This window comes from Toxotes jaculatrix, chromosome 6 (genome assembly GCF_017976425.1).
Source record: "Toxotes jaculatrix isolate fToxJac2 chromosome 6, fToxJac2.pri, whole genome shotgun sequence".
Taxonomy (NCBI): domain Eukaryota; kingdom Metazoa; phylum Chordata; class Actinopteri; family Toxotidae; genus Toxotes; species Toxotes jaculatrix.
This window is the reverse complement of record NC_054399.1, coordinates 16,507,284-16,534,741: the sequence shown is the minus strand read 5'-3', so window position 1 is coordinate 16,534,741 and position 27,458 is coordinate 16,507,284. Positions and strand designations below refer to the sequence as shown.

The following is a 27,458-nucleotide window of genomic DNA, read 5'->3' as shown; positions in this document are numbered from 1 at the left end:
GATTGGCATTCAGTGCAGGCCTTTGTGAACCACAGGATTTTGTTGGATTCTGATGTGTACACAGACCTAGTCTTAAAGTTGTCTTGGAAAGTTTTTTTTTTTAGTAGCAGATAGTTGTTAGTCTCAGAAAGCTATTCAGTTTTGTTGTCTGCAGTATGGTCCGAGGCTGTAGTAGCCAGATGGAGACTACAAAGCTGATTAAACTATAACTGAAGCTACTTTCAACTTGGCTTTTACATGAGAACACGCCTTGAAAACTTTTTGTGATGTAAGTGGAGCAGTATTCCTGTGATGTAATTTGGGCCACTGGTACCATCCCTGAAAATGGGGTTAGTCTCCAGTGTCGTTAAGTTGTTTTTATGTGCCACACTGTGCTCGTAGCCTGGAACAGACAAAGCATATTGTTTAACACCAGAAGAATTTAGAGCATCGTTGAAATATGTGAGAATTATGTTAATTATGAGAAAACGTGAATTGGAAATGACCGTGGGGCTGCCTGTGATTGGCCTGCAGTGGTTCTGTTGTCATCCTCTGCGTCTATAGCTCACAGGCCAACAGACATGATGTAAGAAATAGTAATAATGTGATAATGTGTTAGTGTGGAGTACTGGGGAGTTTACTGGGACACTGTCTTCTGGTCTGGGGGAGATCGTGTGCACTCTGCCAGGGGAACTGTTTTATAAGGGACTGTTTTCTGTTTTTTTCTTTAAAGAATACTCTTCCTCCTCCTCCTCCTTCCTTCCTCTTTCCTTCCTGTCTCTCTTTTAGACTCATTTTCTGTTTCAGGCCTACTTAGGCTCACTAATGAAGAAATCAGTTGAAATACTTCTTTGTTTCGAGAAGACTTTTTCTAGTGCATAATGAAAACAGACATGATGTGAGTGTCTTAGTGCTGTGAATTATATTATAAACCACATTGTTTAGTTTTAGTGAGACCCCCTGCCTTTCAAGACACCAAATGTGACTGCCTTCCTTCCTGTGGCTCATTTCTGAACTAAGTAAACATGGTGCAAAAACAGATTGGAACAAAGAAAAATGAGCCAAAATGAATTAGAAATAATTGTTTATTTTAATTTTTGTTTATTCAAAATTATGTCTCCATGGACTCCTCAGGGGGAGCCAATCACATTCTGCGAGGACAGCTTTGTGAACCATCGCTCGAGCACCATGAGGAGCTTCCTGTCCATGGCTGTCAATCTGCAGCTCTTCAAACAGGTAAAAACATCTGTGTGTGTGTGTGTGTGTGTGTGTGTGTGTGTGTGTGTGTGTGTGTGTGTGTGTGTGTGTGTGTGTGTGTGTGTGTGTGTGTGTGTGTGTGTGTGTGTGACCAATGAAAATGTGAAAATTCTGTGCATATATGCAATTGTATGAGTAAAAACAGGACCTTTACTCATTTACTTACTTATTTATTTACTTTACTCATAGGTACATTGACACTGATGCACAGCTCTGACCTGTAAGCTGTAGGCAAGCACAAATAGAAAAAGGTGACTGAGTGCTTAAATGGCAGTTTACTCTATCGTTTGCCATCAGTGTCAGTTTATTTTCAAGCTGTTTATTTTTTTTTTTGGGCAGATTTTTATTTAGAAGGGTGAAAGTATTTATTTTTACAGATAAAAAAAATGTCTCTCAGCACCACTTGTACTCAGCAAACTGTCAACTGGGTTAAGTTAGCATTTAGTATCTTGACAACTCAGTTGTTCAGAGTGAGGAGAGATGGAAAAGAGAGAGGCCTGGGATTATAGACGGTTATTGACCCCTAGAAACTATTTACACTGGTTATTTCTCAACACTCATCTCACTTCCTCTCTTGCTTAATTTTGCTCAATGTACAAACAAAATCCTGTTAAGTCATGCCTGTTAAAAGTATTTTTACTGTAGAAAACCATGTTATGGTTGTGTTCTGTCTTTAACATGCATGTACAAGCCTGTACGAGCAAAAAATGTGGCCAGAAAATTGAATATCCACCACTAGTAAATAGTGTGAGCTCCACTGTGGTCATATGTGTATTTATGTGCATTATGTAGAGTATGTGTGTGTGTGTGTGTTAGTGTGTGACCAGGTATCCTTTATTCATGTGTGGTTCCATGAGTTTCCCCTAAAATCATTCATGTATACTTAATATGTTTTTCCACCAAATCCCCTCAGCAATACAAAACTTAGCTGAGCCAGTGCTGAATGCAGAGATACCTCTGGCTCCGAAGAAAATTTCCTCTCACCCCTTGAATTTTTCTTTGTGCTCTCTGACCCGTGATAGTAGTGTGATTTACCCCTGAGAGTTACTGCACAGCGGCCCTCAATCAGCCTTTTGTTTCTCTGGACACTCTGCCCCGTCTATAATTTTCCCAGGCAGAGCAGATAGCGAGCATCAGTTCAAAGCATCCTCCCGGCTGGCTCCTGCCTCAGCGGTAGCATTGGGAAACAGGCCCTTATCTCCTCCTCCTCCTCCTCCTCCTCTCTAGCACGGGGGATGGGGTGAGCTTATCTCCTCCACTCCTCTTTTGACCAAAGTGAGGGAGGCCAGCGGTCCACCCGAGCGCTGCTCTGGCCATGACCCATATCCATTCACAAACAATACTCAACTTGCCTGGCCACACACAAGCACACATAAAATTTTATATACATGAGTACCAAGAGATGTTTGGATTTTTTTTCTGGTATGTCTGCTTCTTGTTTTGTTATTGATTGTTTTTACACAAACAGTTTTTTATTTTAAGCCTTTTTTCCTATTCATAATAATCCACCATAATCCAATATGTTGTCTTCACTGTCAGTATATTGCACATTATTTATACGCCTGTAAGAAGAACTGCTGTCTTCCAAGTATTCCCACCAAAAAACAAACAAAAAAATAACACAACATGACATAATTACCATTTAGCAACATACAGTGAGTAAACTTATAAACTTATATATTGTCATTTATACAAAAATGATTAAATTCCACAAAAATTGCATTTTAGGTATTACAATGGGAGTGGGGATTAACCTTTTACAGTAGCATCCTTTTTTAAAACTTCGAACTTTTTGCAACTAGTTCATTGTTTTGCTTGCTTGTTTGTGTGTTTTCTGTATTCTCCAGTTAAAGTGAGCAACTTTAGCCATATTTCCCAATGGGATTGTTAACAAAGGGGAATTCAGGGCATCATGGCTGTCATTTATGAGCTTGAGTAGCGCAAACAAACAGGTTGGGTTGCTCAGTTATCAAGCAGCCAATCATCAGTATTAGATAAGACTGAAACATTTTATCTAATAGAATGTATCTAATGATTTAGACTGTTTATTCAGTTACACACAATGGCCAATGTGTGGATTTTTCCACTGTCAGCTTTATGTCAGAAATACAAGGTCAAACCTGAGCCAAATTCAAACCATATTATTGGGATTAGTAGACCACAGCATACATTACACACATATTGAAGCACACAGATGTAATGCTGAGGTGTTTCCTGAGTTTGAGGCGTTAAAATCGCAGCGGGAAATTGCTTTTCTACAGAGCCTTTATTTAATGATTTTGTTTTCATTCCTTTTACATTTTTTTCTTCATGATCAGCCACAGGTAAATCCAGTTGTATTGAGGGAACAGCATGGAGTTGTTAATGAAAATTCAGCAAACATTATTAATACTTTGGGAGCTGAATGGCCCAGTGGATAGAAGCCAATAAAAACTTTTTATACACTTATTGAAAGTTATTTTTACAGCATATTACTTATTGTAGGTTGTTTTGGATATACACACTTGCTAAATCACTAAAATGTAAATGGGCCTGACATTAATCTTTAACTCAATATTTGGAGTTTTCTGATCCACACAGATCTAAGCAGATGACAGGGACGTATGTGCTTAAGTGATCAAAAGCAGAAACAAAAGTAATATTATCTTGTGCCTCTGTGAAATAGAGACACCAAGCCAACTCGAAAATGGATACAGACATACACACTGCTTATAAAGTCACAGTTTCACCTTCCAACACACTTCTGTTCCCACACTTTTTTCCTCTCTGTTCAGTCCACCAGCCCATCTCTGCTCAGAACAAAACAAGTGGGAGACATCTTCCACAAGAATGCGGAAGAAAACCTGTTGACATTAACCTGCTTCCTATCAACCATGCTCAGCTCCAGCACACTTACATACAAGCACACACACACACTGTTTCTCTTACTGACTAAGCCATACACTGTTTTATTGAGTCTGCATGATAATACACCCTGATAACGTCCTTCCAGGAGCCTTTGTAGACAATATGCGACCCATCAATCAGTGATCACTCGTCATTCTTAGTGTTTAATGAATGTTATTGCAGAACGGAAGGGGGAAAAGTACAAAACCAAATAATTTGATTTAAAAATCTGATCATGTGGTGGCTCTGTCCAGTCAACTGGGTCTGCAAGGCCCCATATTTCAGCAGTTACAGTAAAGTGTAAAGTATAATAACAATTATTATGATAATATTATTATAACAGCAATAAGAGTGATGGATAAAGAAGACAGCTTCCCTAGGCGTCCTTCCTTTTGGCCAAATCTGGATGTCCATGCTCCAGTAACTATGAGTCAGAGACTTGTGCTAGATCCCTCAAGATCTACAGTTTTTAGGCTAAAATTCCACAAATAAGAACAAGATTACAAAAAAGTACATTTCCTTGAGGCTCTCCCTGCCTGTCTCTGAAAATTAACCCCTGTAGTGTCCATATCCCAACGTCTGGCTCCACAGATCCACAGTTTAAATAAATCTAGACCACTGTGACCGACCTGCGAGTGAGTCAGTATTCTGGTAGCCAGATGGGATAACTCTCCCTCTCTGCTGTTTGCAGCTACAGCTGCAACAGGAAACAAGATGACATGAAGACGTGAAGAGACTGAGCAGGATTTTCCTCCAAGTGTGAAACTTGGTGCGCCTGAATGTGTACTGCATGCTTCGGTTTGACTTTATTTATACATATAGTTTGGCTGGAGTTTCTTAGGTAAAATAAGAAAAAACAAACAATTAAAGCAAAAGCACTTTAGTGTTATGATGTAAATTTGTTCTTCATATCACTGGATTAACAAGTATTGATGACGTCTGATTTTTTCCCCAATAATTCATTTAGTCTACCACTGTGCTGTTTGTTCCTGACTTAGTCCTGAAATTTCTAAATTTCTTTCTATTTTTGGAGCAATTTTTCTTTTTTTTCTTTGGGTGGTTTACTCTCAAAACAAAGAAAACGAGCCCTTTTGTGATCTTGTTTTTGTGTATGTGCATGTGTGCGTGTGTGCATGAGTGAGTGCTGGTGTTGGCTTGCGTGTGTGTGAGAGTGTGGTGATCACAGTCTGCCATTGTTGAGTAACGTCTAATTAAGGCCCACGGTGAGGCAGGTAATCTGGCCGGGGTGTGTGGAAGGAGACGAGGGTGGGGTGTGTGGAAGGAGATGAGGGTGGGGTGTGGGGTGGGCTTTGGCTAGGTGATGATTTGGGTTGATTATCTGCACTAATTGGGCCAGCCAAGTAGCGGAGCAGTGGTCGGAACCTGCAGTCTCACCTCTCATTAAAATGATCTAATGATGAGTTTCCAGCTCCTCTGACCAGAGGAGCGGGTGGCTGTGTCGGTCGCTAGTTAGCAGGCTGTCCCTGAGGACATGCACCCTAAAACAACCTGCACTGTTGTTACACTTTGGACACACTTCCAGAGGCGGGTGTAGGATTGCTGCTGTTAAAAAAAATATATCTGACAATATGTTGCTCTCAAGTATATGTATTCAAAAGAGAAGTGTACCATTTGTTGTTTTTCTTAAAAATACAAAACAGTGTTTGAAAGGTAAGAGGTGATGATTGTTACTTAGTGCAGACATCTGTCAAAATAAATGTAACCTTTAAATCCAAACGACACTGTTGCTGATTGTTAGCTTCTTTTCCCTCCCACCTTAACGCAAGAAAGCCCTGAATGGATTAACAGGAGTGATGTAAGTCTGAGGCTGAAAACAAAGATTTAGGAGAAGGACACGCACAAATAGAAAGTAAGTTTTTCGGGACTTCGGCAGACCTTAGCCCCGCATCTTGAAAATAAAAGAAAAATACTTAACTGCAGCTGCTTGTTTTTTATAGCAGAGACTTGCCAAAATTAGCCTAAGGATGTCAGTGGAAAGTATTATTTCCACGCAGAGATTTGCTGATAATATAAGTGATGGGACAGGAAACTAACAGCAACTTGTGGGTCAATGTGGTTGGATTTAGTTAATAGAAAACAGTGCACCATGTGTGTGACTGAGTGATCTACAGTCACGTAATTGTTTTGGTGTAATTCAAAGATTTTCTTCATGTTCAGTACTTAGGAACATGATATATCTTTTTTTTTCCATCTGTGTGTTGTTTTTGGAGAAAAGATGCAGTAGACAGTCAGAGCTCTTATAATTGGCCAAAATGATAAGAAAAAAGACTTTGATATGTTTATAAGTATCATTGACATCATTTTGTTTTTCCCAGCTTTTATTTGGTCATGGCCTGTAAAAGCTCCATATATTTCTCATGCTTTAATGTCTAAAGAATGCTATTTTATTGTGTTAATCACAAATGTTGTGGTATGCTTGTCAGTGTTTGTGTGCATGTTTTCTTGTACCTTGCATAACATATTTACATGCATTTGTGACTGTGCTCATGAAATGTGTAGCTGTCTTGACTGTGAGGTCCATATTTATGAGATGGAGTTTTATGCGCTCCATGTTACAAAGGGAGGAAATGAAACTTCCTCATGTCTCAGACAGTGTGCAGCATGTAGTCTGCTGCCCTAATCCCTCATCTGCTCCACATTACCAAATCCCTATTACCTGCAACCCACCTAATCTTGCGATGTAGTTTCCGTCAGGTAGGATTAATAACACCCCACTGTGGCTGGAGTGTTTGAATCTATGTGTGTGTGTGTGTCTGTTTAAGTGTGTCCACATTCCCCCTCCTCCTCCTCCTCCCTTCTTTAATAAGCGCGTTGTAATTTATGGTTGTAGTTCATCGACGGACGGCTGGCTAAATTGAATGCAGGCCGCGGCTTCACCGATGTGTTTGAAGAGGAGATCACAGAGGGGGGCTTCTGTGGAAGTGAGTAGTGCTGGACCTGTCTATCAATTAGTCACATTATATTTATTTGCCATATTTCATGCAATAGGTAGAAGTTAATGTGGTACATTATGGTATAAAAACTGTGAACAAAATAAGGAGCAACCTTTAAAGTTGTGAAAATTCAAAGAAAAGACACTTGAAGCCTTCCACTCGAACTCTATAATAAAAATAAATAAAATCGAACTCTCTCTCAAACTGTAAAGTAGTTAAATGTACAAAAAGACAGGTCAAAAAATGATATGCCTGATTTAAAAGTCTTAAAATGGTACAGTATAATGTGGTGTTTTTATAAAATATTAATTTGAAAACATTTCTGGTCCTTAACTATTGTTTGAGTCACATATGAAAGCTTTTGCAAAATTTCTCATAAACACGCCTGAGACCACAGAAGGCACTTTGAATAGTAATACACTAATGAACTTTATTGTCCTTTGAAGAATAGAGTTTAATTATTATTTATATAAATAACATTGTTCTTATCCTTTAAAGCTGCTCTCTGCTGTTCTGAAATCAGTATAAAGCTCAGTCTCAGAGTAAATTGACTCTTTTTTTTTGTATTCTACATGCATCTTGAGTGTCATTTGTCGCAAGAATCTTTATTGGAACTGATACAAAGGTGACATGTAAATCTTATTGAATGCAGCAAAAGAAGATTGATGAAAGAATTAATTATATTTTGGCAGGAATGAATATTATTACATGTGAAGACTGTGCATGAGACATCAGAAGTTTGAGTGTGAAACAAATCCCAAAGGGCTGCTCAGACAAATTAGGTTGTTTCGACTGTAACATCTTAGGTGTGAGTCATATTTACACGACAAGTGCAAAAGAAAGGCCTTCCAGATGTTGCAGCTAAATACCCATCATATTATTAGGCTTATCTATTCTGATCTTGACCCAAGCCCACACTGTCATCTGTTGTTGTGTTCGCTAAACATTTGAGAAAAAAAAGTCCTTCATTCTGCCCTCACAAGTCGGTTTATTTCAAGGTTAAGTACGAGATACTTTTCAGTGTTTTAGTTTATAATTATTATTGGTTAGGGAACAGAAGGGACAAAAGAAGAAAATAACTTTTAACTTTGGATGTTTACTGAAAATAGTTTTAACAGAAATGAGGGCAAAGACATAAAGTAGTAGTTTTATTAATATTTAGTAGTTTTATTAATATTTCACATTATTTGCTTCCTCCACATTACCTCCTGCTGTCACTGTGTATGTCCTGATCAGCAATAGTTTCTCCTTCAAATAAAAATGCTCACTAATGTGTTTGTGGCTATCGGACTATGTCACAATGTAATATCCATAGTTACCTTTGCTTTGCAATGTTCATACCGTGCTGTTGAGTGCAAAATGATTAATTCATATTTCCCGTGTTTTATACTTCCCTTCAGGTAATGCAAGGTCTTATCAGCAATGGATGCACACTGTAAAGGTATTCACAGTTTGTCGTGCATATCATACCTAAACGCTTTTATCTATGACTTTTTTTATGTTTCACTCATTTTATTCCTGAGTTATATTTAATTGAAAGCGTGATTGACGTGACTCCATTTGAAGTCCTGGTGCTGCCTTTGGAATGAAGGGGCTGCCTGAATGTACAGATCCAGCTTGAGTGCAGTTTGGTGTGTGTGAAGCGGCGCGTGCAGCAGGACAGTGGAGACAGACAGGGAGGGAGACAGAAGTGATTTGACGTGACAAGACGTCCTCCAACATGACATGTTGATCTGGCAGCAAACACAAGCGTTACTCCGCTGAACCGACCCAAGAACATAGATCTCTCCCTCCTTCTTCATCTCCTTCTGCTGCTTTTCTCCTCTCCTTTCTCTCTTTATTTCTCTCCCTCTTTTCATCTCTGTCACAGCCCCCCTCTGTCTCTCACTCACTGAGTATCTCTCCCTCACCCTCCCTCTCTCCCCACGCCGTCAGCTAAGGCTGAATTAGTTCTCTAGAGTGCTCTTCAAAGGTTTGTTAAAGTTCACATTTCCTGACTGACAGGGATCTATAAGAGGGGCCTTCACCTCGGCCCCTTCGCCTCCTCTCCCTCTCCCGACTTCTGAAACACTGTCTGCCATTTACTGTGTTTAGCCGTTTAGCCGACGCTTTGTGCTTACAAGACCAAACAGAGGAGAAAGAGTGAGACGCCAAAGGAAAGATGCAGCAACTCGGAGAGAGAAAAGAAAGACAGCACAGCACACAGAGATATTCAGAACCATAATGTCAGTCTGCAGAACTCACAGTAGAAATCAATCACACACAGCCCCTTCCATTGGTGTTTAGGCTGCTCCTAAATAAAGAAAAACCCTGAATGCAATGAATCATGCAGTTTATCATGGCTCAGCGATATGATACTTTCCCTGATGTCACCACTTTTTTTTTTTTTTTTTTTTTTACTGAATTTATGTTACAGTACTATTCAGAGCTACAGAGGGTGTTTTGGTAGTATATTGAAAATTCACCCTGAGTGACTACTGTAGGGGTAATATGGTAAAAAATATTGATTGTGATATTGATAAGTGTTTACTGTACATCACAGTATGGTAAATGTATGCAAAAATTCCAACTAATTGCCACTGTTTTGTATTATATGCAGCAAATGAATAATTAGTATAAAAATATATGATAATAACTGGTTTAAACATGTGTATATGTGTGGAAACTCCCTCAAAATGTATCTTAAACATCTGACAAATAATTTTGTGTCTATTACAGAGAGGAGGAGCACTTATCAACACAGCTGTGACAAAGGTACATTTTTCTGCAAAGCAGCTTAATAGGCAGCAATATTAGCGCTTTGTTCAATACTGTATGTACATAAATTGAATCCTCAAGTCGGAAAAAATCCATTAAAATAGACCTCGGATAATAATTTGCAGGTTCTTTAGAGAAAATTAACCATTTGGCCTGAATAAATGAAAATTAATTTAAAACGTGTCTGTTGCAATAGGCTATGGAGGGAATGGGAGCATTGTTCATGACTAGTCTGTCTTTGATGAGCAGTACCATGTCGTTATATGGTGTACAATAGGTGGTCAGGGTGCCCTTTCATGTTATCGCCTCCTGTTAGTGTGCGAGGCTCTCTTATCGTGTTTTTGCCACAGGGATCAAAGCATTTCTTGATGTTACATGAAACCAGAACAGAATGTTAATGCAACATGTTTTGATTAGTAATCTGTGTGTGTGTGTGTGTGTCTGTGTGGGAATTTGTGTATCTGTGTGTGTTGTTTTTTCCACCTAGGCCAAGAGTCATGCCAAGAGGGGCATCCGGGACATTAAGGGCAGGCTTAAAGCAAGGGTGAGCAGCACGGACCTTCACACCTCTCTGACACACATGCACACACTCAAACAAGCATACATGCACACATGTACACATAATTGTGTTCTGAGGCACACAGATAGACACACACCCCCCTCATAGAAGCAGACAGGAAGGCTGCTTAACATGGAGTGTGTGATTCTGACGCAGGGGCCTTTAATGACTGTTGAAGCCTGCCTAGCGCTTTGTTCAGGCTGTACATTTTTAACCAGCGCCCCTCTGGCTATGGCCTGTCATGTCATCCGAGCCCCAGCCCCTCTTTCTCTTTTATTGTCTGCATATTTCATCAGTGAGCCTGTGATTTCCTCAAAGCTAATGTAACGAGGTGTATGTTTCCATAAGCCTGATGGATTTGATAAGGCAATAGCAGTTTGATCTGTCAGTGGGAAATTGAGGAGAGAGGGCACTGATGATGAACAAGAGGAGCATGCGGTGTTTTGCACTGTGCAAGCGCACACAAACACACACACTCACACACAGAGTATTCGCATTCGATTTTGCAGTCAGATTTCTTGTGCAGTCAGAGGACAAATTAATTCAAGTTTTTTAGGATTACAGTTAATCTGCAGTTTGTTTACTGTATGCTACTTCAAGCTGCAGATGTCTACACAAAGACCCCAGGCACAAACATTTTGAAGGTGGTTACCTCGGTTATTATAGTTACAGAGAAATGTGTTAAAGTGTGAGGTTGACGACATACAATATACTTTTATTTTGAAATAGCATTTATTTCAGTTGTCCACAGTAACAGAATGGTTAGAAAGATAATCTACAGTGTCCATGTTCATCATAACAACAGGGTACGTCACCAAATGAAAGAGTGTGTTTCATTTATGGGTTTTAATAACATTTTGGGTCCATGACAAGGAAGATTAAGCTGCGTCAGGCTTTAGATACACAATACTTGTTGCAGTTTATCTTTTCATGGGATTTGTTGACAGTAAGAAAAAATGTATTTAATTTAAATTCAACTAAGGAATCCCTTTCATTTCAATTTGGTTATCTTCTATAAGGGCGAAATGTATTTAATGTCTTGTGGTCTAGTTAATTCTCATTAATGCAAATTCACATTATTTTCCAAACTAACAGATATTTTATTTCAAATTCATTTATAACACAAATCATGTAAGATTTATATCTTCGTCTCTCTCTCTCTCTCTCTCTCTCTCTCTCTCTCTCTCTCTCTCTCTCTCTCTCTCTCTCTCTCTCTCTGTCTCAGGAAGAAGAAGAAGAGGGGATGACGGTCTGTGCAGGGTCTCCCACCAGCACCAAGAGCCTGTCTCCAAGGAGACTGCAGAAGATGAGACGGGTATGATACACACACACACATACTCACATCACTGAATGAGTTAACTACATTTACACTGGTTTATCATGCCAGAACTCAGTTTTCACTTCACCGCCGTGGATGCTGTCTTCCACGTCTGTACTCTTTCTGTGTCTTTTTGTCCCCCCTCCATCCCCACATTTTTCTCTCTTCCTTTTTATCTCCATGCCTCGTCTCTTTCTCCCCTTCTCCCCCTCACTCTCTCTCTCTCTCTCTTTCTCTTGTAACAACTCTTGGAAGTACAGTAGTTTGTCAGGGTGCCAAATGTAATGATAAGCATTTTTTTTTCTTTCAACACACTCATGTTGTACATTCAGTATTTTTCTCTGAACAGCGCGGACAGTAGAAGCAACTCATCTGCTGGTCAGCATTTCCTCTGAAGAATTTGCTTGTGCACCATAAGTGGATAGCACATCTTTTTCTTTGTTGTGTGCAGAGCTGGCATACGATGAGCAAGTACATGCACCCTCACAAAATACACATTCATCAATAAATTTATCAGGAGAGTTAAGAACATTAGAAAATTATGAGACGCTGTAGTGTAGTGTAAATGAGTATGTTAATTTGTTGTTATTTCTTGGTCTTGGAAGTTTAGTTTTGTGTAATTAAAATTGCACACTGTACAGTACAAAACACATGCATACAGCCTCAGGGATACTAGTTAAATCTCCCACTGCATATCTATACCTCTGTAATCCCAGCTGGAGCTTTTTCACCTCTTATTGCTAAATGAAAAAATGGCAAATGGACTCTCAATTCTGTATATAAAAAAAAAAAACACACGCACACACAAAAAAAACATGCCTGCATGCACACACTGACATTTTGGTCACAGTCATGTAAGACTGTGATTAGGAGAGGTTGTGCTGTCTCTAATTAGCGTTGTGTTTCCTGTGTGTGTGTGATGAGGCTGGAAAGTCTTAGCGCAGAGGAAGGTGTGACGGCCGGGGAGAGGAGAGGAACGGCAATTAGGGCTTTTCTAAAGGCCTCCTCGGACACCCTCCCCCCAGCTAGTGCACACACAAAGACGGACCCACACACACACACACACAGATTAAAAGTTAACATGCAATTGATGTGCGCACACACCCACAAGCACACCGTACACTGTATTCAGGATATACGCACGCTCACACCCCTGTCCCTGCCGCTGAGGCCTGTTCATTGCCACAGTAACGGGTCCCTGGGGACCACTGGAGGAGGGACACACAGGACACAGGATAGTATGTCCCACAGCACTTGTTTTGTGTGTTTGTGTTCATATATAGTCCATCAGTTTCTCTTTAGCCATACACAGTGCTCTTCCCGTTCTCACCTTTTCACATTTCCTTCTTAACCGTTTATAGTTTTTAATCTAGGTTTGAGTAAAGCAGCATTTTACCCCAAACCATGCACATTAAATCCTTTTGCAAACCCTCCTGTTTTGTGAGTTTTGAAAAGCCTGTCGATCCAAGATTCTTTTCTGTCAACTGAAACCAAGAATGAAAATGGAGAAGCCAAGAGAGCCTTGATAATTTATGGCCTGTCAGTGTGCAGTAACCCCTGAAAGATTGAAACTCTTCAAAACATTTGTTTTGAAACTCTTCAAAACAAATGTTGTCAGGAAGTTGTATGGAAAATTGTAGATGCTGTCGGTGTTTTGTTGTTTTTAAGGACAGCCGTAATAGCTTGGTTTTCTGTCTTTATTGCTCAAATTAAAGCACTTTAGTTAGAAACTTGAAGTGGACGGAGAAAAAAAGTAATTCTCAGAAAAATAAATGCTTGGTTCAGAAAGAATGTTTTTGTTTGTAAAACGCCACCGAAAAATTACTTGACAAGTACGTAAGGAAGTAAAGACTCCTTTTAGGTTTCCTTTTAGGTTTCCTACTACATTTTATGCCAGCCTTTTATATACTTTTACGTAACTGTTTATGGCACATAACATTTAAATTTCGCTTAGTCCAAAAAACAATGGAGAAAAACGTAGCTATTGTTCTTACTCTTATCACTTCGTCTCTCACCTTTCCATTTTGTTTTTTTTTTCTGAGATTGCTTCCTATGAAATCTTGATACTGTTTCTCTGCCCACAGCTGTCTTGACCAGGTGTTCCCTGCATGGGAAATTGATCTCAGTGGGACTAACCTGGTTAAATAAAGGTTAAGTAACATGAAAAAAAAAGACCACACCTTTATCCCCATAGCTCCTCATCTCCTCGTGCCCACACGCAGACCTCTAATTTATTTCTAACCCTTCAATCTTTTCAGTATGTCCCAGTCCCTCTCTGTAGGTAAACCAAGGTCCTGTCTCTCTCCATATAATCCACAGATCTAAAAATGTTTCCACATGACAATCACAGTCTTTATCTTTCAGTCTTAAAAATATAATTTCCTAAAATTAAGAAGAAATTATCTTACTTTCCTAAAGTGAAATTGTTCCATCACCTCTTTTATAGCACACAGATTTTAAGCATTATATACACCAAATGACATATTGACATATTTTTCTGCATTGTGTCCTTTGCTACACCGTTTCCCTGTGTCCCCTTTACATCTTCATACCTTTGACCAAGTGACAAACAAATGCTTCTTCATCTGCTAGAAATTCAGAAACGTGTTGTCATCAGAAGCTCCAAAAATGTGATCTGATTAAAGACATTCCACACTCCTGTATGAAAGGAAAAATCCTGATACATTTTTATCATTCATCATTTTTAGCAAACATCTCTTAGTCTGTCCTTGAAACGAAATGAATGATCCTGGAGAAGCTCCTTTAATTAATCATAGCAAAATAATCAGAGTTATGAAATTCATATTCTATTTGATCAGCCAACACATGTACCAAAGTGAAAGTGCTGCTGTCATATGCGTACATATTTCAGCCGTACCCGGCAATGTGGGTGATTTGTAGTGTTTGGTGAGCTTGTTGATTAAGAATGTAGGAGTAATCCTTTCGTTTGACAAAAACAAGACTGAATTGGACTGCTGACTTCTCGTGTTGATGCAGCAAACAACAGCTATTGTTTTGGCTCTTGTATGGTTTTTTTGTGTGTGAGTGTCACTTCTGTTTTGGAGATTCTGTATGTAAGATTTTGAATATTTGGTATGTGTGTGTGTGTGTGTTTTATGTGGTATTGTGCTGTAAGCATCTGCAAATAGAAAGTGTGTCTGTTCCTCAGCCCCTTTGTACATGAGCATGCGTTTCAATGTGTGTATTCCATGCACACAAACATGCATGCATTCAGCAGTTTGCCTCAGGTTGGTAGGCAACGGAATGACAGCTGTTAAGAGAGCAGAGGAGAGTAGAGGTTGGGACAGTGTTATGGACAATGACAGCCAGCAGGCTTGTGGCCGGGCTCAGCCCCAGGCTCTGGACTCTTCACCTGGTGAGGCAGGAGAGATGCCAGCCCGGAAAACACCACACAGCTCTGTGTGAAGGGGAAACAGGGAACTAACACAGATGTAAAACTGAGGAACAAAGTCACATGGATACTTCAGTGTGTACATGCACTAACTGTGTGTGTGTGTGTGTGTGTGTGTGTGTGTGTGTGTGTGTGTGTGTGTGTGTGTGTGTGTGTGTGTGTGTGTGGTGTGTGGTGTGTGGTGTGTGAGAGTGAATGCATGGGTGAATATCTGTGTGTGCTCCATCAGTGGGCGACAGCTCATGTGTTCATGGCCAGTGGACACATATGTACACTGTACACATGACTTGTGAAGTGTCTGTGTTGTATTCAGGGAAATGCACATTTGTGTGTTGATGATTTCAGCATGAACAGCTATTATTCTCTGAGTCCAAACACGCCCATACTAATATGTATTTTTAATACAGTAACAACTTAACTTGAAGTATTGCTCATAATGCAGTCCATAGACATTGTGTGTGCATTCTATTCACCACATGATTGAAAATGCTATAACGTGGACAGTATGCAAAAGCTATACCTTCTGAGTAAAGCTAGTAAAATAGCTAAGAGCTATTTTACAAGATGTTCATTTACTGTGGATTATAGAGCATACGATGGGTGTTTGTTATAATTCTTAATAATGCAGTTATGATATGATTCTAAAATGGAAAACATTTCAAATATGCTCGTAAAATTCATTGTAAGATTCATATTGTGGCTGAATATTTTAGATAAATATGAACTGTGTGTGTGTGTGTGTGTGTGTGTTTACATGGTTATTTGTATGCGTTTGTAGTCTCCCCTTTGCTCAGTTTCTCCCCACTTCAGAGACCAAGCGGCTTCCTCACTGAAACCAAAGTGCCATCTCCTGGCACCGTCAAAGTACTGCACTGCACCCATTCACAGAAAGACACCTGGTGATTTTACTGGATGAGTGTCGTTTAGTCTAACAGAATGAGCATAATGCACTTTCTCCTTCTTTTATATGGCTCATGTTTTAAGCGAAAAGGAAGTGGGCTTTCAGCAACAGCCAGTTGGACAGAAAAGCAGTGGATCTTGCCTCAAACGCCATTTTTTCCCTCCCTTTCGAGTGAGCAGCTCTTAAACAGGCAGACACAGACTTGGCCATACTTCTGCAAAGGCTCTGCCTCTCCCCAAGGTTTGTTTGCATTTTACCGGCATCTCTTTACACACACTGCCAAGCTGTGAGATCAGTGCCCACTCAGAAATACCATATGAAATGTATAATGTAAGACTGGCTATTAAAGTCCGCTAGCGTTTGGCCCTGTCACAGAGAGACATAGTTGTTCCGCATAACCGGTCATGCAGGGAAGGAAGGGAATAGGAGGGGAAAGTTTGTTTCTCCAAATGCAGCTACTAAAATGGATGATGATGACTATTTTCCCCTCATAACCACAGAAATGAAATGTAATTTGTTATATCGAATCTGAAGACTTTTTTTTCAAGGCCCCTCAGATATATTTCATACCTTTGCTCATTGCACGAGGAGTCTCAGGGTATAAAGGGTTAGAATAAAGGATAACTTAGTCATGTATACAGTTCTGCCCTCATTTATTCACAATTCACAACTGTAAAGACTTGTAATCTGTATTAAAGACACGAGTGTGCATTTCTTTTTTATGTCTGAACTGGAGGGAGTCAGGATTCTTTTTACTTCTTTAGCCAGATACTCAGGGACACAGATCAAAGTAATATAAATAACAAAATAACATAAAAAATAATAAAGAAATGTTCCCTCAGAGTAAAAAGGAGTCCACTTTGCAAGAGAAGCTGAGGTGTCTTTTTCTTGATTTAAGAAACACAAGAGGTTTCTGTACCTCTTCCAAAATAGTGGATCGAGCTAGTTTAACTGAAAAGCCCTGACCAGTTTTTCTTATTTTCATGACTCCTGTTCCTCTGCTGTATCTCCTCCTGACTCTTTCGCTCCCTGCGTTCTGTACAGCTTCAGTCGTGGTGCAGGGGAAGGAAGCGAGAGCCAGCCAGACAGAAACAATGACATCTGTCACTGACAGGAGAGTGATGGAAGGAGAAAATGGGAGACAGGAAGGCATGGAGGGAGAATCGCTTTTTCATTTTCACCTTTCAGCTTCCCATTAGCCGACAGCGAGAAGCTAATGAAGGAGCAGTATGATAATCTGTTGTTCTGCTATTTCATGCTCTCCACTGTCCTGTCAAGCCTGGGGAGGTATGGGATGGTGGCAGAGCTGTCACAGCTTTAACGGGGACCTGTTTGCACTAGTTGAGAATATCTCATTGTGAATGTCTAAATTTGAAGAGTCTATATTTTTGTTGTTGTTTTTTTTTTACATTGACATACAGTACATCTAATTTTAGATCTCAGATTTAACCGCTATCGTTGGTTTCGACAGCTCTGGCAGAGAAGTCGAAACCATGTTCCATATTATGTTCAAGTATTATGCTTTTGACAAAAGCAAACTTTGTATCTCACATTACCGCTGAAATGAATGCAATATGTTGGCCATTTTGGAAAAGAAGAAAAGATATAAACCAACTCCTGCGCCAAATGTGGCGCTTCTATCGTAAAATGCTCTGTTGTTGTAAATAGTTTAATCTTAACTGCTGCACTAAAGGGTCATGGTGAACAGAGGGAATGACAAATTGATAAAGCCGTGAAGTGAGGTACCATCCATTTACTGCTCCCTATGGAACTTCCTTTCAGGTAGACGGCACCAAGGCTGTAACCGAGATCAGAGGGCCAGGCTTCATGACCTGTGTCTGGTTGTGTTTGGGTTCACCTTGCTTTAATAAACACCTAAACGCAGAGAGAGGCCCAGCTTCCCTGAACACAACCCTGCTGCACAAATGATCAGACTAAATAGCTGCACGCACCATAAACATACAGTGCATGTGTTTGTAAGTGTATCTGCTCAAAGCCCACCCTCCCCAAGTGTCTCACAGGTGCATCTCCGCTCTGCTGGCCCTCTTTGGCTGGCATGTCGGCCTGGCCCCAGATTTACTGCCCTGACACAGGAATCCATTAAAGGCTGTTTAGGGATCCCAGGCCTGAGCCCCTCTGAAATCTCTTTCATTATAGCTTCAAGCTACCATGGAAGGGGAGCGGCTTGGCCAATCAGCAGTGCCACCACATGTGTTCGTGTTTAGCCCGATGGCTGAGAGGCTTAAGTGGCTACTGCACACATCTCCTCCGCTGACTTTTATGGAGAAAATGGCACTTTAACTCTTTGTGTTTTTTTTGTAATAGGGTGCGTATGTGACTTCAGTGTGTATATGTGTGAGTGTGTGTGCGTGTGTGTCTTCCCTGGCCGAACACAGGCCCTAAATGAGGCCAGGCCAGCCACACGTTACATTCCGTCTGTCTGGCTGGTACTGCGTCGGCTAATCAAGACCGGCTTGGTTCACGGTTCCAATACTGACCCCCACCCACCCCCACCATTCCCATCATTCTTTGGGGCTTTGAGGAATCTTTCCTCACCTCTCTACATTTCCTTCCTTCCATTTTCATTCCCTACCTTCCTCCTTCCTTCTTTTCATCTTGTGTATAGTTTTTTTTTTTTACCTTTCCTCATAAATGTTTTCAGTGCTTCACCTTTGTTTCTCAGATTTTCCTTCTACCAAAACCACAATGCAGACCTACAAACACTGCTGTCCTCACTTCTTAAACACACCCCCTGTGCTCCGCTCACTTTTGGGGTTGCAAAGAACCTTTTTCTCAGCGTTGGGCTTTGATAATTTGGCAAATGTGAGTTTACAGAGAAACATGCAGAGAAAAGGAGAGGTGGAGCTAAGTAAGTGTCATAAAACACAGGGAAAACATTGCAGTGCACACTAATGTGCATACACAGATTGTTAGCAGTGCTAGCATGTTAACTGTTCCCGATGAGTGTCTGTATTGTATGAGTGTACAAAAAAACCCACAGAGGCTGAAGGATAAATTTAAGATGTTGCCAAAAAAAATAAACAGAAGAGGTGAGCAGCAACATATAAGAAGGTAAATGGGCAAAAAGCAAAGAGTGTACATTAGAAAGTGAAAGATAGTATTAACATAAGCGAACATGCACACGCAGTGAGGGGGGAACATGTGCGTCGTTGTGGAAGGCATGTTAATAAGTGGCCTGGGGCAGATTTGGGCTCCCATGGGGAGAGTCCTGCCCTGCTCTGTAAAGCTTCTGTCTCTTCTTTAACCCGCCCATTAAACATGGTACACAGGTGGCTTATTAAACTGTGTCAGACTGTACCTAACTACAGTACACGCTGATCATTCAACACACCGCAGTGACAAATACAGTCACATGCATTGGTGTCGTAATACCAATGATTTATGCAGTTACCCTTATCTTAACTCACAGTGCGTAAGTAGCTTATAGTTCACATATAACGCTGAGTTTGATGAAATACTGCTCGGTATATTAAAGAATTTTGGCCCTAGACTCATATTTGACAAATTTAGTCTCAACCCTTAGAGTCCAGGTTCATTAAAAGAAGCTACTAGTCCTTATGGGGACCCACCTAACACAGACCTGCATCTTTTTTCTATTGAGTCCCAAGTCGTATATTTATGAAAAGCTGTACCTCAGCAGAACACCATATTCTGTCTAGACTCCATGTTTAACAGGAGCCTTGTATCTTTAATCTGAGACTCCCCCTGGGTCCACTTTTATTGTTTTATCACGTTATTCTTTTTGTCTAACTACATCTACTTGCTGTGTTATTCTCATTAACAGCATAACTTCGGCAAGTCTCCCATGAGCATGGGCCCTCGAGATCTTGGCTACGGGCTCGATGATGATGAGCTGGACAATGCGAGCAAGTAAGTACTCCTATTTTTATGACCTATTGCCTCACAGTATTTTGTCTCTGAAGCTATTTTCATGTTGGTTAAAGTATGCGTGTCATGCATGTCAAGGTAGTAGAACTTTTACCATCTGACTGATTCGTTTTTATTTTTTGATAGCCTGTTGAGAAGTGCATTTCTAAGCAGATTCAGTCTTTTTTACTCATGGTAACACTGCCCCCAAGTGGACATACTTAGAAAAAAAGTGTAAGTTGACAGAAATGTCAGTCATGCACTGTCACTATGATGGTTCTGTTTATCACAGAGTAACTGCTGACTTGCACTCTGATACCGACAGCATCACATGATATACTGTACATTAAATATCATGTTTGATAGTTTCCATCATAGATTAGCATTTGATATTCTTATGAAATGAGACATGACACACTGTTTAACTCTGCCTGTCACTGTCGCTTCTCCTCTAAACACAGAATTTCCTCAGAAGACAGCGGGGATGTTCCTTCCTACACGGAGGACAGTGATGATTCCTACTCGCTGGAGCTCGATATCGATACGTCCCACTCAGGCCAGATGAACCTGCTGGAGGAAATCCTGGACTCTCTGAACACCACGACACTGGAGCAAGGCAAACTCAGTGGTGCCAAGAGCCTGGACTTCTTCAGGTCCATGGATGATTTAGACTACAAGGCCCCGGTATGAAAGAAAGGAGGATTACATTAGATTTTGAGAACGACTAATCTTATTAAGAAATCCGCAGCCAGTAATGTGATGATACATTGATGGGTTGAGGATAGATGGGTACAGACAGACAGTCATGAAATCTGCATTGTCAGTCATGTCTTATTTAAATAGATTTTTAAAAATTGCATTAAGACCTTTCAGATCAGTTAATTCCATTTTACTATTCATTCCTTTTCCAGGATAACTGTGGTTATTTAAATCTGAAGAAGTACTTGAAGCAAACAGTTGCCATCAGAATTTAGACTAAGAGTTCCCCCTCAAAAATTCTGTGATAAAATGGAATTCAGCACAATTTTGAAGGTATTAAATGTAACAGCTTCTTACAAAGCAGTAATCAGAATGATCAGTTTAACTGGATGGTTCAACTGATGTAAACTTAGTGCTTAGAACATCCTGATAATCAATACATAATGTAGAATAGTGATTAACATTAACTCAGAGTAACTTTTATACCTAGAGTGTGAATAGTTTAGAAAAGCTATTCAGTAAAGAACAAAGGCCCCTATTACGTGAACTCCATTAAGTGGGATGAGACTTCATAAGCTCATGATGATATCAAATCTGATGTCTCATTTTGCTGATAAGTACCAGGGCTATTGATATTGACTTCTGACATACACCGATCATGTGCATGTGCCAGCTTCACGTATACAGTGTACCTCAATATGGGAAATTAGGCAGATATTTGGGGACACCCAGGTCTCTTCATAAAGGTATTTGTTTGGAGGTCATTTCCTTGTTTCTCCTATTGCAGGCCAAACCAACACCTTCCAGCGAGTCTAAAGCTGCAGATGAGAGTGGTGGTGGTGGTGGAGGCAGGGATCAGGGGGGATGGAATATGGGCCAGGATGACAGCGCCGTCCACGGAAAACACCTCCCACCATCCCCACGGAGACAGCCCAACAAGAGCAGCCTGAAGATGTCAAAGAAACCTGCGACAACTCCTACAGTGCCTGTCCTCATTGCTACGCCCCCAGGCCAGGCTGCTGATGTCTCCAAACCCCTGTCACATCCTCCTCAGCCCAGTTCTGACCCAGGCCCTCATTCTTTACCTTCAGGACCACAACCAGGACACCGTTTCTCCTGCTCGCCCACACTGTCCCATAGAATCACAACCACGCCGCCATCTCCCAAGCTGCTGCACACCCACAGTTCTCCAGCGCACGGTTCCCGCCCAGACTATTATCTTGTTCCAGCAGGCCGTTCTCGGACCATCTCAGACCCCCAGGCCAGCACTGAGCCTCCTCAGACCCAGAGCCAGACTTCCTCCACCAGTGTCCTGAGGAGGAAGGTGCTGTCCAAGGAGATGGTGAAACAGTACCAGGAAAAGGCCCTGCACAGGCAGGGCAGCAGGGGCCATCAGGATGGTGAGGGGAGCACATCGAGGCACAGGCAGTCAGCTATGCCAGTCCCGTGGGAGAAAGAAGTGCCCAAGGAGGGGCTCCTGGGGCTCGGCCTGTGCCTGGGTCAGGGAAAAAGTTCCGGGGCCTCTGTGGTGCAAGATCAAGGCCTCCTTGAGGAGATTGAGTCCATGTGTTGCCTCGGCTCCGTCCTCCACACCAGCCTGCAGCTGTCACAGGTTCACTGCAACAACAGTCACCACCAGGTCCAGGGCAAAGCCACAGATGAGTCCTAAGGGACGTCAAAGACTCTGAGTCTGTAAAATGCCATAGGTTCTGATGAAATATATTCACTGTTATTCTTCAGTAACAGCTGTAGACTTCAAGTACACGATTGGTCAAGAAGTTTGTTTGTTTTCTTAACACCCAGCTATCGGGAAAAAATTACAAATTTGATGTCATACCGGCAGACACAAAGCATTAGCTATGACCTCTATTGCAGGAAAAATACAGAGATGAACTGGTGCACTGCAGAATTCTCCATCTATCGTCCATCACCTTATTGATGAAAACCTTATTTTATCTGCCACTGTAACAGGAGTAGTTTGACTGGTTTCAAATAGAAGTGTACTTGTTTTGAGAATTTTCCAGATTTAAATATCTAAAATGTGACACAGAAAAGTTTTTTAAAACAAGCTCTCCTCTCAAAAAATGTAGGAAAAATCAAAATGATTTGTAGAAAACATTTTACTCGCAAAAGAAACAGGTGAAAATAATCTTACTGTAAGTACTTAAAAATAAATAGGCTTCCCTACTAAAGTAACAACAGTTAATGAGTTTATAAAGTTTAAGTGAAATATCCTGTCAGCTGAGATAGGCAGCACTCAAAAACACAAACTGAGGCCATAGGATCTGAGACTTTTTTTGTGTATGTTTTTGGAGTTGATGAGATTTTTCACTCGCTTAAAGAAAATATAAGCCTGAACTACAAACAGAAAAGACATGATAAGAAGGAGATTTTTGCAGTGTGTGTCATCATAGTATTTCTGTCTGTAACCATCTAAATTTCTGGACGACGCATTTTTATGTGTTGTATTTTTCATTGTGTAACACATTCACAATGCAGCACCAAACAATGAGACATAAATTATACTTTGGGGAAAACAGAAGTAGCCAACCGGCAATTGAGCGATTGTTTTCACATTCCAGACGGGAATCTGGAAAAGGTCCTCAACACAACATCGTGTCAGTCTTTTACTCATAGTTCTAAACATTTCACATAATCAAATTTAATTTGCACTCGAAGATTAACAAATAATATTCAGTTATTACGACCTGGTACTAAAATCATTTGAGCAAAAACAACAAAGCGGAACAGGATTGTACAGATACATAGTCCACTCGGGCCTTTGAAACAAATGATACACTGTGTAATATAATGTTTTTTTTTATCACCATGCCTTAAATGGACATGTGATTTGTTTATGATACTCTGGTGTCTTAATCTACGGATACGATAACAGGTACTTTGTAATCGGAATAATGTCAGATCTTAAATGCAACAGTTAATAGTACTTAAACAGCACTGTATTTATCTGGATTAATGGAATAGTTAATATATGATGTGCTTTAAGCTGCTGTTCTTAATTGCATTCTAGATAATGAGATGTGCATGTGGAAAGCTCTCTTTCTCTCTCTCCTCTTCCTGTTTCCTCAGGACACATCTGTCACTCTGATGAGATACAAATACACTCAAAAGTTAAAATGGGTGATCTGAAAAAAGCCAGTATCTATGCTTCACCTCCTCCTCCTCCTTCTCTTTTTCCACCATCACCAGTCTGCTTTTCATGTTGTCTCTCCTAATTTTCTGCATTCTCATTCTCACTACTGGCCAGTAGTTGCAGAGCTTGCACAGTTTGGAGTGGATGTGGAAAAGGTGAATTTTATAGGATATGGCTGGCAATACTCTACATTTGTGTTATTATCTACCAGTTCCCATGGAAAGGCCAAAATTAACAATGCATTATTCTGAGTCTCAGTGCTCTCAGACTTCCCTGCCCTGTCTGTGGCACTCAGCTCCTGGCCCCTTTCTTCCTACTGATGATGTAAACCTTTAAAATGGGTCACAAATACTGAATATAGTTTCCATTTTCAGTCTTCAAAGCAGCTGTAGCTTCTGTAGTGAATAGGAGCAAACATCGCGTTTGGTGGGGACTATTTTCATCCATAGATCACTGGTTAGCAGTGTGAATTCTTTTTTGTTTTTTTTCCCGTTTGTTTTCATGGAATTTTTCTACATTTAAGAAAAAAATCTAGAGTATCACCAGACTTATCATATAACTCAGTCTTCATCTTCGTTCTATTTCACATGAGGAAATGATGCAACCTCTGTCCTTCTAAGTTGGAGTCACACTGTAATCTAATGCAGTGATTGATGATTGTACTGTAATGAAGCAATGCGGTTCTCCTCAGAGAGTAGCTACATGGATGTAATGTGTACAGAGTCTAAAGTATTTCTATAACAGACTCTCCTGTGGAGAGAATTGCCATGTCCAGGGATTGTGGGTTCCCATCATTCTCTGTGTCGCCACAAACCCAGAGAAAAGAAAAAAAAAGCTTTTTCATGTGCTTGTGTTGGGATTATTACATTTATGGTTCGTTGTTCTTATGATTTATGCCAGACGCCAGTCGGTGTGGCAGTTTAATAGCAGCTATTTCTCCACTTTTTGAGTGCTGCTCTGCGTTAACGATTTGCCCATAAAGTCTTTGGCGTGCTTCTAAAAGCCCAGGAATCAGTCCTAGTAATTCCAAAAAGAAAAAAAAAAAACAGACTCCAGAACAACCTCTGTACTGGCCTTATTCTTTGCAAACACTTTAAAAAGCTTATTATTTACTATGCAAATATTTAAAATGATCGAAAAGGTCAGTCTTTTCACATAATATTGAACGATTCTACTTGAAAATTAATAACAATCAAATTAGTTGCTAGTGGGAATAAGCCTCATGTGTCTCTAAATACATAAGTAAATATCAGAGTTTATTTTTAACTGTGTGAGCTGAGGTGTGTTTATTGGTGTTAAAGACAGAGTGTGTGGTGTGCCTTATACAGAGAGAGTACCATCCAGTATAATCATAAGGTACAGTAGTACAGAAAGGAGGAGTATGCAATGTTTTCAGACTACCTAAAATCACAGTAAAGAACATTGAACACTTTGGTATTTATATGTTAAACAGACACAGAAACCCGTATTTGGACCTGAGACACTGACCTGAATTGAACTTGGGTACTAGCATTGTTTTTGTAGCTGTTTTGTTTTGAGTTTCGGCTTCAGTCCAGCTGGAGTTACTCAGTGTTTTTCTTTGCTGCGGTGGTCGGTGGGAATCTTCCTGCCTGTATTTAAGAGCAGATCTCTGAATTTCTCTGGGTTATTTGTCCTTTTGTAAATTATGGTAGGTACTTTCTTCGATTGGACGATTAGTCTTATAGTTTGTGCTCTTTTTCTTTTTGTTCCCTCTCTTTTTTAAACACCTCGAACACTCGTTCTGGGCTAACTATTTAAAAACGTTTCTCAGAGGAGTTTCTCTAGTTGATTTCATATTGATAAAAGATTATTTTCAACTGAATAGATGTGTATTTTTTCTGGCTTGAGTATATTTTACATGGATAATATATGATCGGTGTTGTACGTTGTAAAAAAAAAAGAAAAGAAAAAAGAAAAAATACCTACAAACACCTAATATTTGAATGTTTTAGATTTTATTTTTGGAGGAAAAAAATGGAGAGAAAATATTAACGAAATGTCCCACGTAGCCACTCATGTGCAGAAGCATCTGACACTTCTAATAGGAGACTGATGCTTGCTTGTACATGGTGCAAGGCTTACTGTTGTATCTGCATGTATGTACCTGTATGTGTTGTATGATATGATTTTGTTTAGTTTGACAGATGTGGTCCACTCTTTTGGTATTAATTATTATTTCAGTATTTAGCACTTCCATCGAATCTAAAATGATGGAGGTTAACATTTTGTCTCGTACGATTCACTCATTCAGCCTTGCATTGGGTATCATGGAGTTAAATGTCATCTGCCTTGCATTTTACGTAGAGGAAAACATTTCTACTTTTTTGGTTACCAACTAAATCTAACTGTAGAGGTTTGGTGGGGAGAAATAATAGAGCAGGGAGCTGCTGTTGAGAGTGATATGAAAAGCTTTAGTAACTCTGGACCCATTTACACTAATGTTGTACAATGACGAAGAAATGATTGTCAGGGGATTTGCATTTCAATGTCTGCAGGCTTGTGACAACCAAGGATACCCAATACTGTAAAGCTATCGATAGAAAATTTAAGTGTCCTGGAATTGCAAATTTGAAGTGAGTGGGAGGTGACAGATTATGTAGCAGTTTTAACTTACGTACTACAGAGTAAAAAACACAGGTTCACCTTTGCAGAACCTCAGTAACCCCCCCCCCCCCCCCCGCGCCCCCCTCTCCACCCTCCGAAACCACACATTTAAAAACAACAGATATTTTCAGTATAGAAACAAGTACACTGAATGTTACAGTAAGCAATTTTTTTTTCATTTCAGTCTGGGTATTGTTTGGGTATTGTAATGATGATTAACTCTTCTGTACGCCATTTACTGATTTTACTGATTCTGTGCACACTTGCATGTTTTCATTGCAGAGAAAACAACAACTGAGGTCAATCTACTGTGCTATTGATGAGTAACGTGGTCCGACTGCACGTAATGTATGCACTGTGAACTAAAAATAAATTATGCTGTTTTATTCTTATGCATCCCTGGACTCATTTTTATTATTAACCAAAATGCTGTATCAACACAGATGGAATCACATTATTCCATCCAGAATTTTACTGACAAAATACTCAGTGTGGTTTATTATGTATTTGCAGTTCACGCAGCCAAATCTGGATTACCAACCAGGCAAAGCAGGCAGCTGTCCCGGGGCCCCAGGACTCCAGGGTCTCCAAACATCCCAGGTTCACTGTGTCTCAGTTGCTTTTGGTAATTTGATTACTTGCAAATATGTTTTCACCCTCACAGTTAACTTGCACAATACAAACTGGGTCCTGCTTTAGTACATAACCTTGGGGTCTTGTGTCAAAATGTTGTTCTAACATCTTTATTATCTTTGTTTATTTGTGCTCCCATTGTGCAGTTTCATAAATAGAGTTGTGTTTCATCAAATTGCCCCAAACTACCCGATGAAAAACAAAGGGTCAGGTGGTATTCCACTGCAGGAACACTGGTTGGTTTTGGAGTGTTTGAGCAAAATATAAACAAAATAAGGCTCCATAGTATACTATGAGCACTGGACCTGATGAGAATGCAAAAGCAAATGTTTGTCTGGGGGGGGTCCCACATATGAGGTATTCCAGCCCTGTGCTCAGCACAAACAAAACCATGTGCTGGTTTATCGAATTGTTCCTTGTATATGTGTGTGTTTGT

At 40.2% G+C, this 27,458-nt stretch overlaps 1 protein-coding gene across 3 annotated transcripts in view; it reads left to right on the top strand.

The window, feature by feature from the left end:
* The window catches only part of dennd1b (DENN/MADD domain containing 1B), a 102,320-nt gene extending 75,543 nt beyond the window's left edge, over window positions 1–26,777 (top strand). For 2 of the 3 annotated variants that reach the window (XM_041039914.1, XM_041039913.1), the window contains 9 exons: window positions 1,114–1,215; window positions 6,974–7,064; window positions 8,477–8,517; window positions 9,795–9,830; window positions 10,321–10,377; window positions 11,618–11,707; window positions 19,829–19,914; window positions 20,373–20,595; window positions 21,398–26,777. In XM_041039914.1, the coding sequence (XP_040895848.1) occupies window positions 1,114–1,215; window positions 6,974–7,064; window positions 8,477–8,517; window positions 9,795–9,830; window positions 10,321–10,377; window positions 11,618–11,707; window positions 19,829–19,914; window positions 20,373–20,595; window positions 21,398–22,279 (1,608 nt within the window). In that variant the 3' untranslated portion in view covers window positions 22,280–26,777. The remainder of the gene's footprint in view (window positions 1–1,113; window positions 1,216–6,973; window positions 7,065–8,476; window positions 8,518–9,794; window positions 9,831–10,320; window positions 10,378–11,617; window positions 11,708–19,828; window positions 19,915–20,372; window positions 20,596–21,397) is intronic. The other variant, XR_005894187.1, reaches the window with a different exon arrangement.
* Window positions 26,778–27,458: the final 681 nt, after the last annotated feature.